General features: G+C 38.8%; 1 protein-coding gene across 3 annotated transcripts in view; it reads left to right on the top strand.

Moving 5' to 3' along the window:
* FBXW7 (F-box and WD repeat domain containing 7) overlaps positions 1-15,853 on the top strand; it is a 173,593-nt gene extending 157,740 nt beyond the window's left edge. For 2 of the 3 annotated variants that reach the window (XM_071556097.1, XM_071556099.1), the window contains 7 exons: positions 158-281; positions 2,132-2,268; positions 3,903-4,016; positions 7,098-7,279; positions 8,329-8,554; positions 12,650-12,860; positions 13,831-15,853. In XM_071556097.1, coding sequence (XP_071412198.1) covers positions 158-281; positions 2,132-2,268; positions 3,903-4,016; positions 7,098-7,279; positions 8,329-8,554; positions 12,650-12,860; positions 13,831-14,099 — 1,263 coding nt within the window. In that variant the 3' untranslated portion in view covers positions 14,100-15,853. Of the gene's footprint in view, positions 1-157; positions 282-2,131; positions 2,269-3,902; positions 4,017-7,097; positions 7,280-8,328; positions 8,555-9,322; positions 9,542-12,649; positions 12,861-13,830 lie in introns of those variants that run through there. The other variant, XR_011697900.1, reaches the window with a different exon arrangement.
* The last annotated feature ends 322 nt before the right edge of the window (positions 15,854-16,175 follow it).

Genomic DNA, 16,175 nt, shown 5'->3' with positions numbered 1-16,175 from the left:
GGAATAAACTGGAGTCTGTTAAGTTTCTGAGATTCTTTAATAATTTATCATTTCAATTTTCTCTATTTCAGCCCCTGATGTGTGATAATATGAGGAGTTACTTCACTTTTCTTTTCAAAAGCAGTGCAGAAATACATTTTCTTATTATTTTTTACAGCTGGCACTGTATGTGCTGTCATTCCTGGAACCCAGGGACCTTCTGCAGGCAGCCCAGACATGTCGTTACTGGAGAATTCTGGCTGAAGATAATCTTCTCTGGAGAGAGAAATGCAAAGAGGAGGGTAAGGCTGAGTAAAAAGATGGATATAATGGTCGAAGTGTTGCCATCATAAAAATTGCAGTTCATTTACATAATAAGCTTAAAGTTTTACGAAGGCAGTTTGTGTGACTTCAGATTTAGTGCTAGTTATTCATTGAGCTACATGGTTTGTATCTCTGTTGAAAGAAGGAAGCAGAAATAATCCATGGAGTGCTAGAAATGAAAATAGAGTTTAAGTTTGAATATCCTATTTAAACCAGTTGTATGTTTTTAGAAAACAATTGGGTTTGCTTTTTAAGGATTATTTTTATTCAGGATACAACCAAAGGAAATGAGAGCCAAGACATAAAAATGACAGAGTATAGTCTTGCAGTTTGTAACATGGAGGAAAAATTGTTTGCTCAGGAGAAGGGCTCCTGTATTTTCACGTCACTTGTAGGAAAACGAGCACAGAAATAGCACATGGTAGTGGGAGAAGATGCTGACAGAATTGCTTAGAGAGGGACACACAATCCATTAGCAACACAGATATTATCCTGCCTGTGCCAAATCCAGAAGATAAGGTGGTTCAACAGTAACATGAATGGGCAAAAAAAGCTCCCAGGAAAGTAGCAATGTATCTGTGCACATGAAGAATGTAAGCTTTTCTTTTTAAGGAGCATTATATGAACAAGGAGTCTGCTCTGGGGGGCAGAGCACATGTGTGTCATCTCAGAGCAGTATCACTCTTGGACATGGGCAAACACAGGGCCCTGTCCAGACTGTGTGGAGACAAGGGCTTGTGAGAGGTCAATGCAAAGGCTTCAAAAAACATGACAGTGTTAATGTAGCTGCCTTTTTGTAAGGGCACCTAATTTAATTTGTTTTCTTTTGCAGTGAGTGTCTAACTTCTTAGATCTTCTCTAAAGATTCTCCCCTTAAAAATTTAAGTGAAAATGCATTAAGAGGTCAGAATGAATAAAAAAGGAGAAAGCTGAGAAGGGAATTAGTCTACATCTTTGAGCTTTCAAGTAAGAATAAATATGTTCAGTCATGAGAGCACAGGCACACGGGCCAGTATTGCAGCCCGGTTGGCCTCAGTGAGCTGCTCAGTAACAGGAAGGAGTTCAAGGCTTGCAGGCAGAGACACCAGAGACAGGGCTAAAGGCAGAGGAGTGAAATCCACATATTGGCAAGAGACAAGACTCCTGCTACTAATGAGATGCAGTGGGGAGAGGAACTGCATAGGAAAGAGTGCAGGGTGAGAGAATTGTAAAAAAAGCTGTATCTGTAGTAGCAAGGCTAAAACAAAGCACTACTGCTTAAGTGTCAAGTCAGAAAGGGCATAGCTATACTTAAATTCCAGGCTGGAGAGGACAATGCCAAAAGCCCTCAGCCTTTCAAATCAAAAAAGTAATTAAAAGCTCACTAATACAAGAAGTCATGGTGAACTTAAAGGTAATGAAGATAGGTGACCAGAGTGGAGAACGACAGACAGAAAGGTTTAACGCCTGCCCAGTTCCAAAATGAGCATACAAGTGGTTTTGGAGCTTTTTACACAATACCCATTTGTAGAAGGCAATATTCTGCTGCATTGTCTCGGAAAGGGGGATCCCAAACCAGGCTAGCAGGTTGCCGGCAAGGAATGATGAACTGGAGCATTTTCAGCCATGATTACAGTAATGATTATGCTGAACCGACAAGGACAGATGCAAAATAACTCTTGGAGGAGCAGGGCAGTGTCACTGACACACAAATAGTGGCAGGCAGGATGGTGTTACGTCTCTGCCGAATTTAATGTCAGGGGTCACTGTAAAGGTTTGGGAGGGAAGGTGTTTCCTGGGGAGTGGCCTCATCTCTTCCCATCACCCTGATTTTTAAAATCCATTTTAGGGATTGATGAACCATTGCATATCAAGAGGAGGAAAGTAATAAAACCAGGCTTTATACACAGTCCGTGGAAAAGCGCCTACATCAGACAACACAGGATTGATACCAACTGGCGGCGAGGAGAACTTAAATCGCCCAAGGTAAAGTTCTGAGCTCTGTGCACGCTGCCATGAACAAAGCAGGATCAACTTGTACATTGTTTTTTTCCTTTGGACAAACCAGACCATCCATGCACAAAGAGCAGCATATTGCTACAGAAAACATAATTTGTATTTTAGCTTACACTGGGTTTAAATTATATTCTGAGCACCATATTGGCAAATCAAAGTGGTATTCTTTCCCTACTCTTTTAAGAATTTCTCTACCATTTTATGAATTCCTGTAAATATGCCAGTCTTTTTGAGACAGATAATCTCAGAAACTTCATTGAAAATGCTTATATTTAAACACAGAGACACATATGTAATATATAAAAGTGTATATGTATGTAGTAGTAGACCTGGGTTGTGTTACAACATAAAAATACTCCACAACTATCCTGTGATTAACTCATGCTTTAATTTTAAATATATTCTTCTAAATTGAACAGCACAAGAGAATAACTTCATTCCATGTTAAGAATTAAGTGGAAGCTCCTAAATACTAAAATTCTTTTAATGGCATTGATGTGTTATCATTACATCTTTTCCAATAAGAGGATATGAAGCAGTATTTCAAACCTTTTGTAAAAATAATACCAGCTGTCTAATCAAACCTGATATTGAACAAGCAGTCAGAAATATGAAGAAAACCCATATTCATGGCTTTAAGGTTTTAAGGCAATTTACCTGTTTTCTTAATTAGTACAACACAATAATCAAAAAAAGAACACAAAAATCCCATGGAAAATCTATGGCTATATCCTGCTGTTTATTTGGCCGTGACTTATGTACACTCTGACAACGGTTCTGTGTTTCATGCCTTGAGATGCCACATCAACTTATCTTGGAATTATTATTAAAATTACAGCCTCTGGCATTATCCAAATGCCATTTCATTTCAATGAACATCTTGAAAAGTGCTCAGATATCTTAAATAAAAAATTCTTCATCCTATGTATTCTGATAAGGATTGGTTTTGCTGTATTGCAATATAAAATATACAGAATTACAACTTTTCCAAAACCAAATATTGAAAGTCACACCTCTGTAAAGCAACATTCCAATGCACATTCCCAGCACATTAAATTGTTGCTTTTGTTTGTATTTAATTGAGTTAGTGGGTTTCTAGTTTTTTACTTTGGTGTTGCCTGGCATTTAACACAATACAAGGCATGGCTGTTAAGGGAAAAAAATAGGTGTAGTCAGCCTTGACCACTGAACTACAAATACTCAGCAAATAATACAGCCCCATCCTTTTCTGTTCAAGTCTGAAACAAAAGGTAGCAGTAACTCAACTGAAAAAGAAAGAGATGGAGTAACTGTAGAGGAATCGAGCAATGTTCAGTTACTAACTCAGCCTGCTTTTGCTGGGGATTTTCCCTGGTACTTTTAGGAGGCCTACAGTAGCTGAAGTGTGCTTGCTAAGCAATGCAGCATCACTCCCTGGAAGGAGGAAAACACCTTCTTTGGTCCCAGCTGGCGGTAAATTAGACTTGACACACAGGATTAAGGGGCCTTGTTATTACTGAAGCAACTCTAGCATTTTGTAATTTATCAATCAGAAAAGCACTTTGTTTCTTCTTCTGCTCTCTGCGTTAAATTGTGGCTGTAAGTTTTGTGTTCTCCATTGCCAGGTGCTCAAAGGGCACGATGACCACGTGATCACATGCCTGCAGTTCTGTGGGAACCGGATAGTGAGCGGCTCTGACGACAACACGCTGAAAGTGTGGTCGGCGGTCACAGGCAAGGTAAGGTGCGCTCTGCAGAGTGCCTGAGGGAGGGAGGGACAGGTGGAGCACTGGCACATCAGACATGCTGCTGTGCCACCAGACCACATTACACAGTGACCTTTAGTGCCATCTGGGGCAAGCATCAGAAGTGCCAGCTAAACATGTGGGTTGCCTTTTCTCACAAAGAAACTTGCCTAGTTCAAAAAAGTCACCTTGGTGTGGAACTGCAATGCTGCTCCTGTTACTGTTGGCATATATCCTTGTTCTCTTGGCAATTCTGCTACTCATGTGGAGTTGTTTGTGACATAGACTTTAAAGAATTTGGACAGATATGTTACTTATCTTCCTTAAAGCTTAATTTAAGCTGCTTTTACCACTCCACATCCCGCTTTCTCACTTGTCTTCTAGCGTTCTTTCTGTTGTTTTCAAGTTTTTGAAATGTGGTGTTCATTTTACTGGCTCTGATTTCAAATACAGAGTTTGTTTTTCTTTCTAAGCTGCTATATTGCTGAGCCACAAAAAAAATTAACTTGCTTTAGGTTTAAATATTTCCTATTAAATTAGATCCAGCTCAGGCAGGAATTTAATAAGCTTCAATAATTTAATTTTGGCTTAGAGAAAAGCAAAACAATATGTGCAATCTTAAAGACAGTCCTGAACATTTCACTCACATTAGAACATTATGGCTACTCAGCCTGTAGGATTTTGCTTTGAGGTGACTGACTGACCATGTTTCAAGGATGTAGAAAAGGCCTTGGGGAAACAGACTTTTGTCCTTCCAGACTGGTATTGTGTGAACTTAGCTTGGTTTTATCAGTGTAGGTAACAGGACAGCTGTTGAGGATATAACATGTTTAAGGTATAAAAGGTGTCCACTTCATAGTGTCAAAGCTGAGTGTATTAAGCATTTGTCATTGCATGCCCAGAAGATCCATGAAGGGATTGTTAATACTACTGTGGGTAAGAATAAAGTAAGAGCCATAGGAAGCCTCACCCTGCTGCTGTTGGCTTCCCTACAACAAACTATCTAATGAAGGATCTCATAAAGAAATTAACTCTTTTTTTAATTGAAAAGGGCAACCTAAATATAAATGGAAGATACTTTCTTTGTACATATACTCCCAAAAGCAAAATGTTCCTTTAAATACACAAAATTGAGCAGACTAGCATGACTTAACAATTATTGTTCAGTAGTTTTTTGAAAGTAATTACAAAACCTAGTGTGACTATTTGTCCCAAACCTTTGAGAGCCAGAAATTGTGTATGGAAAATGGAAGCATGCTGTATGAGCCCTCATGCTTACTGATGCTGAAGAATTAATAAAATAAATAAAAAATAAAAAACCCCTAAAGGTTGGTTTGTGCAAATGAACATGACTAAATAATTCCCTTGGCAGATGCAAAGCTGAAAATAAGGATTCTGTGTTCTTACTGCTTTAGTAAGATGATGTCCTAAAATATGAACACATTGGTTAAAATAAGAGAACTGTAAAAGTGAATAACAGTTATGAACTGAAAAAGATGGATTTGATAGCAGTGAATTAAGCTAGGAGCCAGGAATTGCAGGAGAATTTGTTAAAAAAATTGTTAAAGGACAGGAAATCTATGTACAGGATAAAAAGCAAGGCATTTACAAGGATGCTAGAAAGAATAGGATATTAACAACAGGAATTAGTATACTGTCACTGATGCAGAAAAAATAAAAGCTTTGGGAGAAAAGTCATGTGATAAAATACAGCATGCAGTGATAATAGAACATTTTGGCAGAAACTCACAAGGATGTTAAACAACTACCAAAGTGATGTTTTTCTTATTTCAGCTGATCCAGATAATCTGTATTAGATGATTTTTTTCCCCCCTAAAGTTACCTGTGGGATAAAATTAGTGCTTTTTCAAAAGGTATGAGGACATGGAGATGATCTGGGACAGGACAATTAGAAAGCTAAAATGTGTCAATGTTCACCTGGAGTAAACATAAAGACTGGGTATTTAGGATACATTATCTCAGATAAAAATTGTTGGACTACGTCAAGAGGAGTCAACTAACAGTTAAAGGAAGGCCATGGCAATTAATGCCACTTAGCATTAGATTACAGAAAAAGATATCCTCAAACTGCCTTGACCTCTTTTCTTGTGCAGTTGCAGGTTTGACTGATAAAAATACTAGTGCAGAAGTAGATGGCTGTGTGCACTGCAAGACTGTATCCCCACGACAGAGCTGAAGAAGACAGAATAATGCAAAAATCAACATGGCACATATTTAAATGGGTTAGAAAGTGGGTAATTATAGAGATCATGTTGTTAAAGTAAATGCAGAATCTTCATGAAGCATCTTTCTAGAGGAGTCTTGCAAGGATCTTTCCTTGTCTGTGCTAATTAGCATTTATTGCTGCCTGGTGAGAAAGTGTATATAGTCATTATTTGTAAGGAAAACAGGCTGAGACAGAGACAAGTCATTGTTTCAGGGCGACGGGGGCTTTGTACAAGTAGGTGTGAGCAAACACTGTCTGTACGTGGTGAGAAATCATGTCATACATTGGGGATCAAAGAAGGTAGGCTGTGCTTTTGTAGCGTGGGATCCTCTCCTGGGCAACACTAGAGTTGAAACATGATTTTTTTGCAGGATTGATGCTGTAGCTATGGCTTACAGAGTGAGATGTTTCTTGGATAAACAAACAGAAAAATACAACAAAAGTATATGGTTTATAGATTGGTGGTAAAACTACCAAGTGAATGCTCTCTCCACTTCTAAGACACTTCAAAAAGCTGTTGGAAATCCTGCAGTGACTCAGAAAAATGTCAGGAAAACAACTCAAGCCTGCAAAACATGCCCTTGTATTGAGAAATTTGAAAATACAGTTTAATTTGTCAAGGTGAAGATTATAGGGAAAATTCCTTATAGCTGAAGTACCAACAATTAAGAGAGTAATTTGATGAGTATTTTTTAAAATACAGAATTTTTTTGTTCAATCAGAAAGCAGTCTCCAGGGATCTTCTGGCTCTTGGTATAAGAGCCAACTGTTACCTCCAGGATGACTTTTTCTTGAAGTTTCCATTCAACTCTGTCAGAAGGGTAACTAAGGAAAGCGTTTCTTTTCAGTGTTTGAGAACACTGGTTGGGCACACAGGCGGAGTCTGGTCATCACAGATGAGGGACAATATCATCATCAGTGGATCTACAGACAGGACGTTGAAGGTGTGGAATGCTGAGACGGGAGAATGCATCCACACGCTGTACGGACACACCTCCACCGTGCGCTGCATGCATCTCCACGAGAAAAGGTACGGCTCTGACCAAGGCTGCAGCCACGGCTGGGCCTGGAACTTACACCTTGTGTTCACAGAAAGTGCTCATCAAACTGGGGGGCCTCATCCAGCACTGACTGAACCACAAACCAGGCCAAACACACATCAGCACGAGGGAGGAGATGATTAATAGAAGCAAAAGCATAAGAATACTAAATGAAGAACTGAAAACTGAGTCATGTACTTCAAAAAGTCACATTCTGTGTTATTTCAAAGCTAATTCTTTGTTATGCCGTGATCCAGTCTCCCACACTGAGTGATTTTTCCTTTTGTCAATGCTACAAACTTTTACTCATTTTAAAACAAATAACTTTCAAAGTATTGTCACTGCTGTATTTTATTTAAATTTTAACTGATTATAACATAATCTTTGCAATAATAATCCATGTCTTGATTCAACAAACATTGGCAAAGCTCTGTTAGTTGGCTATGGTGTGGAGCTGTTGACAGCTTGTTAGTTGCATTTCTTCTTTTTTAAAGACTGATGAAGTTTTTTCTTTATAAATGCCATTAATATTCATTCCTTCTCATTTCTGTTCTTGCCTAAGAAAGCTTTTAAAAGTATACACTGGAAAAAAACCCCAAGCACAATAACTGTTACTTTACTAAAGCAGAACTTCTAGGGTCTTGCTGTAATTGCTACAATGAGTTAATTAAGTCATTGTAGCCAAATGCTCATAGCACTGGCTGGAGCTTAGCCTATTGCTAAGCTTTCATAGATAGATACAATAGTCCACAGAATTATGGCATCGTTTTGCTGTTCAGGAATGAAGTGCCTTTTTAAATACTGATTGCTAATTATATCAAGTAGACATATCCTGAGGAGGTGAGTAGGGCAAGGAAGAACACTCTATTCATCTGAGACTCTAATAAAATGTCACACCAAGCCAGATCTTTGGTGGCTGATGGACTAATGCTATCTACTGTCCCAAATTAACTCATAACCAATGTATACCGAAGTTTAATTGTTTTAATGCTTTTATGTCCAATGCTAAGTACAGGAGTGATTTTTCTTGTTCCTGCAGAGTGGTCAGTGGGTCTCGAGATGCAACGCTGCGAGTTTGGGACATAGAGACGGGCCAGTGTTTACATGTTCTGATGGGCCACGTAGCTGCAGTTCGGTGCGTTCAATATGATGGCAGAAGGGTTGTAAGTGGTGCATATGATTTTATGGTCAAAGTGTGGGATCCAGAGACAGAGACCTGCCTGCACACACTGCAAGGGCATACTAACAGAGTCTACTCGTTACAGGTATGTGATTTTCATTTGCTGCTTTAGTTTCGTTAAGTAACATTTAAAGTCTGTTTATTTCTCCTTGTTTATTAAATTGTGGGTACCTACTCCAGAATTGTACAGGCCACAGGAATATAGAGGCAGCTGTGATAAGCCCCTCTTTCATTTTGTTACACTAGTTATATGTTGTCTTAATTTAGAAAGAGGTTGAGATTTTTTAGAGTAGACTTTTTTTAAAGGACCCATTACAGTAAAGCACAAATCTTTATATACCAGCAAGTTATGTTGTTTTGTGGGTAGATGGGTTGGTTGGTTTGGATTTATTTATTTTTTTTAAATCTTGCATATATTATGGAGCTATGTTTTTGCTTCACCCAGAAAATTCTAAACTTACTGTTTTAAATAAAGGATATAGAAATTGACAATGTGCCAAAAAAATCCCTTAGTATTAATGTTCTGAGTCATGGAGATCTGTTTATCCTCATTTTCTAGTCCCATCTTCCAGTTCCAAACTGTAAGTCACAGTATTGCTGAACCTAAGATTTTAATGTTCCTATGTAAATCTCCAGCCTTCTACTTCCTCTTTCCTGAGTAGAGGCCAGATGTACACCTGGGAGGTTTCTTAAGCAGTAGCATGTTCATGTAGATGTGGGTTATTATGGTGCTGCTTCACGGTGTCTCTATTGCCTGCCAGTCACCCGCAAAGCTGGCAAAGATACATACAGACCTCATGTCTCAGGTCCTCTTACCATTACTAACTCAAAAAATCGTCTTGTTCATTCGTAGAGTCAAAGCATTCTCACTTCCAGACATTGAGAAGCGAAAGAAATTAATTTCATGCTTGTGCCTGTTCTCACCACAGTCTGGCAGGACTTGAAAAAGAAATTAACAAAGACAGTTCAAAATTGGGAAATGGCATTCAACATGTAACTGCTCGGGTTTGTGGCTCAGAAAGTGAAGTTCTGTGCTAAAGACATCTTTCATAAAGTGTGTATTTCATAACAGGTATCTCACCATGAATATTAAATATGAATAAAGTATCTGATTGGTTTCCTTTCCCAAAAATATGTAGCAAAACTTATCTAAAGCTCCAGCCCATCCCTTACATTCATATGCTGAGAAGTGTTCTCTAGACAAGCAGCAAGCAAGTTAAAAATGCTGTTCCACCTATCTATCTCTCAAAAATATTCTGAAGATTGTATTTCATGAAGGGCAGTTTGGGAACAGTAGATGTTACTCTGCCTTATCTTCACCAGTGACTCTTGTTTTGGCTTATGAATATTCATGTCTTGGACTGATACTGTAGTAATAATGTATCAAATAATTGGGTTGTGTTACACACTGCTATGTTCTGAAACAAATGGGAGGGGGATGAGGGAGGGCAGGCTGGAGACTACAGGTGCTTAGAGTCTTGAACAGAAAGATTCTTTAAAATTGCATGGTGGCTCCTGCCCTTTGGCCTGAAACAGTCCCAAACGCAGAACTCCCATAAATAAAATAATCAGGTGGAATTAGGCAGTCCTCCCTATCTCTGCTTCCTGGCAGGTCCTGTTGTACCTCAGTATTTCCCCATTTGTAGACCTAATATTTTCCAGAGATCCTTATGCAGCATTTGAATAAACATGTTGAGTCTTTTTACTCATTTGCCTTTGAAGTAATCCACAGATTTTCAGGGTTCATGGGTAAGAGGTCAACCACTGATCAAAACCATTGTCTGCTTCACTGTGACAACATCGGTGTGTCTTGATGCCCAGCCTTACAGCTCTCCTGCTGCATACCTTGTGTACATGGAATGCAATTAGTTTGCGGGATAGGGGAAAAGAATTCAAAATTTGTTGCATCAATCTGGTTTAGGTCTTTTTAGGAAAGAAAAACATTCTGTAGTGTTTCCACCCAAGTCTACTTGGCTACTTGGCACTCGTCTTTTTATCTGAACTCAAATTAGTTCACATTCTCTTTTGAAAATGGGGTGCCCAAAACAAGGTCCAAAGTCTTATCAGTGCTTGCTAGAACTTAGAAGTTGTTTTATATGTGTTACATTCAAATACCAGAGTGTCTTCTTTAGTATATTTTCACTGGAAATGCAATGCATACAGCAGATAAGCAGTCTGTATGTGCCAGTTACTCTCTCTGTTCTTTTGAACTCAGGTGCCATGCTCAACCAGGTTTGACTGCAGAGTTCTAAAATGAGTTTTCTGCAAGTTTTATAAAAAGAAGCAGCTTCAGATAGCTGAGTTCCCTTAACTGGATTCGTTCTTTGCCATTGTCAGGTACCAGTCAATCTACATGGACAAGTAGTCTTGGATTGCCTTAAATATAACAAAGACTCCTGCCCAACCTTCCTTCTCTCATGTTGCACTGTACTTTCATTCCTTCCCTGCCAAAGTCAGATCTTCACAGTTTTCACTTGACTTGCACACTCTTTGCTTTGGGTCAATTCTGACATTTCAAATGTCACACAAATCCTAATGAAAATAGTAAATGCCAGACCTCTCTGGAACTCTTTATGGTATCTCCAGTAGTATTGTGAACAAAGTTGTGAATGGGACAGTATCCCTGCCTCAAATCTGCCTCCTTCTTTGTGAAAATACAAACAAGACATTTGCTGTTTCACATGGCTCTACTCTGTCACAGAAAAAAAATCACATTGGTTAAGATTATTTTCCCACAAATCTGTGTTTGCTGCTACTTATCACATTACTAAGGGCTTACAAGTTCCTTCTGGAAATTGAAGTTTGGCTGATTGATCCATAATTCCCCATCTCCATCATCATCTCCTTCAATAAAGAAAGGAATTGTATTTGCCATCTGAAGCTTGTCTGTCTTCCACGGGTTCTCAAAGATAGCAGCAGATGTCTCTGAGATTGTCTTAAGACAACTTGCTGCCATATGTGATGTTTTTCCCCCACTCCAACCAAAAGCTTGTGCTTGTTAGTGGTATAAGTGCTGTGAGGCTGCACTCAGAAGGCTGAGGACTGAAGCAAAAGAAAGTTAAATAGCTGGCCTCACTCAGTGTTTCCTTCCTGCTGTGGATAAATGAGCTTTTTTTTTTTTTTTGGCTTTCCTCTTGGTATGTTTTTTTGGTGTTGTTTTTGGTTGGGTATCTTTTTTTACAGAATAGTGAAATGGGTCTTGCTAGTTTTATCTTGTTTTGTGCCCTGCCTTTCTGGTTTTGTCCTAGTGGGCTCTTTTATACACATCTATTGATCTAGTTTCTACTTTTTGTACAATTCCTTGTGCTTTAGCCAAGTGGGTCTTGGTAATTTACTACACTTCCTATCTTTCCTTCACACAAGGATAGTTTGTGGTCTTTAAAAAAGTGCCAACTGTCCTGAACTCTTCTTCTCCTCAGAGAATAGATATATAAAACCTCACAGGAAGGAAGTCTCATTTTTTAAAGTATTCCTTCTTGATGCCCATAGGTTTTATTCTACTGCTTTTTTCAAACAATTCTGGATTCTTATGTCATTGTCACTGTAACTCAAGTTACTTTCCACCTTTCTATTCTCTACATGTTCACCTCTCGGTCAAAAGCATTTTGTACCTTAGCCTGTATGCCTTTCCCTACAATGACTAGAGAGTTAAAGTGCCTTACTGTACACAATTAGAATTATAAAATGGCTAAACCCCACATTTTTCAATTACATGCCTTCCATTTTTGTATGTTTTGACTTCTGTGTGGATGATCCCCGACTAATGTTCCTGCCCTTCTCCAGCTTAAACTCCCCCTGACTTGTGAAAAACAGGGTTGGCCTGTTAATGTCTTTATTAGGAAAACTAAGTTATCTTACTGTTGCATGCTGCAATAGAGTCAGGATTCAATTCTGCTGCGTTTAAAGGAGTTGCATTGCTTTTAAAAGACCAGTGTTTCAGAGTCTCTTTTTGAACTGCATCCTTCATAGCCCACATGTCTGCAACAGGCAATTGCAGTAACCAGGAATCACCTACTCTGGTAGCAAATGTGGCTATCTCTACTTAGACTGAATTTTTACTTTGTCATGCAGTTTTAAATATATATAGTATCTCACCTTGCATTTAGTGAATTAAATGCTTAATAGTCCTCTTCATAAGATCCTAATATAATTGTTTGTAACAGATTTACCTTTCTTGTAGTTTGATGGTATCCATGTGGTGAGTGGATCTCTTGACACTTCCATCCGAGTTTGGGATGTGGAGACAGGCAACTGCATTCACACTCTAACAGGCCACCAGTCACTCACAAGTGGAATGGAACTCAAGGACAATATACTTGTGTCTGGGAATGCCGATTCGACAGTCAAAATCTGGGACATTAAAACAGGACAATGTTTACAGACATTGCAAGGTAAGCTTAAACTATCTTCATGGAAATCAAGCAGCCTGCAGTAATCTGTGCTGCAGATTCTACATAAAAACCCCTTCAAAATAATTATGTATAAAGAAAACAGCACTGACCGCTTACAGTTTAAATACTTTTCTGATGACAACTGTATGATCCTTTTCTGAACTAGAAGAACAAAAGTGTATTTAATCTAATCTAATCTATTCAAATCACTTGCCTATTATGAAAGGCAGATGGTCTGGCCTGATAGCAATTTGCTATGGGTATATTAGCCTAATAAGCCACAGAAATATGTAGGAAATTACATCTCAAAACAGTCAGTCAATGTATTTATTTAGGGGTCACTTGGATGTTTCAAAGCCTACTGATTAATTGCATCATGAGGCAAAGTACACTGTCTGTAGCAATAAATCAAGAGATGAAAAGAAGAAAGACTTTTGTTTCCACTTTGACAGTTGCCACTCAGGCATCATGCACACAAACACATGGTTTTGTTTCTGCCCACTAAAAAGGTCTTATATCATTCCCATATATCATGGCTGGAACAGAAAATGAAATTGTCCTGTAAAGCAAACTGCTGGTTTAACAGTATATATTTGTATGTCAGTGTATAACTGTCAGTATTTACTGATGGAGTTGGAGAGGAACTCTTACAGCAGTCACCTCCTTCTAGATGGTTAAGTTCATTTTCATGAATGTCCAAGGACATGTTTGCACTACTGTTTGTATCCGACACAAGGAGATTGCTGAAACGAAGGAATTTTCAATACCTGCCTTCACTTTTTGAAAGCATGGCAAGGCTTCTGTACCTTCTACAGTACAAAACTAGGAGTTATAACAGATAGTTCTGTAACAGTTCTAAGAGATAGAAACAACTATATGCAAATAGCTAGGTATTTATTCTAGGTGCAGTGCTGTGTGCCACTGCTTTCTAATTAATTACAAATGAAAATGTTTTTGTTTACTATTACAGGTCCCAACAAGCATCAGAGTGCTGTGACCTGTTTACAGTTCAACAAGAACTTTGTAATTACCAGCTCAGATGATGGGACTGTAAAACTTTGGGACTTGAAAACGGGTGAATTTATCCGCAATCTAGTCACATTGGAGAGCGGGGGAAGCGGAGGCGTCGTGTGGAGAATCAGAGCCTCGAACACAAAGCTGGTGTGTGCAGTTGGGAGCCGCAACGGGACTGAGGAGACAAAGCTGCTGGTGTTGGACTTTGACGTCGATATGAAGTGAAGGGCAGAAAGATGAATTTGTCCAAACGTGTAGACGATGTTCTCCTTTCCCTCCCCCCTGAAAAAAAAAAGAAAAAAGAAAAAAAAGAAAAAGGAAAAAATCCCTTGTCCTTGGTGGTGCAGGATGTTGCCTTGGGGCAACAGATCCTAAAGACCTACAGACTACGAAGGAGAAGACAAAGATGACAAACTATAACTGACAAGAGAGGCTTTTACTGTCTCGTCACATAAAAAGGCTACACTTTTGACCGGGGCAGCTTTGCAAAAATCCAACTTTTGAAATTAAACCAGGTGCAATTAATTTCTTTACTTTCCTCCAACTGCTCCTTGAGCAATTTGGAGTGAAAAAAAAATGTTACAGTTCTTGTTAAGAAGTTATTTTACCACAAAGATCTTGAAATCAGCTGCACAGGCAATTCTGCTCGTGCACCCCCGGGTCCCCCTGGCCCCGGCAGCCCCTCTGAGCAACGTGCTGTCCCTCAGCCCCGCTCCGAGCAAGGGGTTGGACTGGACAGCCTCCACCGTCCCCTCCAACCTCTGAGCAGTCACTGGCTGACTTTCAACAACTAGAGAGCATCTGCAATGAAAAAAACAAACAAGGAGTCCATTCCTGGTGTGGAAAAGCTAAACTATTACTGTGAATTGTTTTGTACAGTTTTATCGGAGCTTTTTCTTTTTTTTCTTTTACCCTCTTTTTTTTTTTTTTGCCAACCATTGCCAATGTCAATCACAGTATTAGCCTCTGTTTAATCTATTTACTGTTGCTTCCATCTACACTCTTCAATGCATAAGTTGCTCTGAGGTGGCAAGTTGTCCTGGGTTTTGAGAGTCCTCTGATGGATTTAATTCGCAATGCTGGTGCTAGAAGTAGGTCTTCAATTACGGGATTGTTGTCCCACCCCTGTACTGTATTCCCAGTGGCCAAACTTATTTATGCTGCTAAATGAAAGAAAGAAAAGCAAATTATTTTTTTTTATTTTTTTTTCTGCTGTGACGTTTTAGTCCCAGACTGAATTCCAAATTTGCTCTAGTTTGGTTACAGAAAAAGACTTTTTGCCACTGAAACTTGAGCCAACTGTGCCTCTAAGAGGCTGAGAGTGGAAGAGTTTCAGACAATTAAGAGTGAAGTTTGCCTGCAAATAAAGAATTGAGTGTGTGTGCAAAGCTTATTTTCTTTTTTCTGGGCAAAAATTAAAACACATTCCTTGGAACAAAGCTATTGCAGCCTGTTCTGTGGGGAAATTTTTCTTTGTGAGGGCTGTGGTGAATGGAATGAACATACATTAAAAAAACTGACAAAATTTTTTAAAAATATTATAAAATACAAAAATTAAAATAAAGTTGCTGGTCAGTCTTAGTGTTTTACAGTATTTGAAAAAACAAACAACTGTTACAGTTATTGCTGGGAGGAACTGACAGAGCAAAAACTTACGTTTTTGTAAAGATGTCACATGCAAACAAAATGAAAAACAAAAGAGTCCAATGGTTTGCCTCATTCTCCAAGAGCCACAACTCAAGCTGAACTGTGAAAGTGGTTTAACACTGTATCCTAGGCGATTTTTTTCCTCCTTTTTTGTTTTTGTTTTATTTATAGTCTGATTTAAAACAATCAGATTCCAGTTGGTTAATTTTAGTTATGTAACAACGTGACATGATGGAGGAAAACCTTTAAAGGGATTGTGTCTATGGTTTGATTCACTTAGAAATTTTATTTTCTTATAACTTAAGTGCAATAAAATGTGTTTTTTCATGTTAGTATGTCTTTTTTTCTAGTTGTTAATTTATCATGGATTCTACCAAGGGTAAAGAGGGTCAAGTTGCTCAGCTTACTGGTAGATGCTAAAATGTGTCCCAGGACTTTTTATATAACCCTTCCCCAAACAGGTGCTCAAGTGTCCTCTCCTTCAGCTGCCATGTAGGATTTGTCACATGGGCGTCACAAACGTGCAGGGCAGACATTAGCTCCCTAGCACCAAGAATGTGTCAGGACTTTACTCTGGAGGGAGTCAGCTATAAAAAGCTGCTCAAGTACGTAAAACTTCTTCTGACAGCATCTTGTTACTGCATCTTAAATTGA

Source organism: Pithys albifrons, chromosome 5 (genome assembly GCF_047495875.1).
Source record: "Pithys albifrons albifrons isolate INPA30051 chromosome 5, PitAlb_v1, whole genome shotgun sequence".
Classification (NCBI taxonomy): Eukaryota; Metazoa; Chordata; class Aves; order Passeriformes; family Thamnophilidae; genus Pithys; species Pithys albifrons.
Note: the sequence above shows the minus strand (reverse complement) of the source record. Positions and strands in the feature narration are given on the sequence as shown.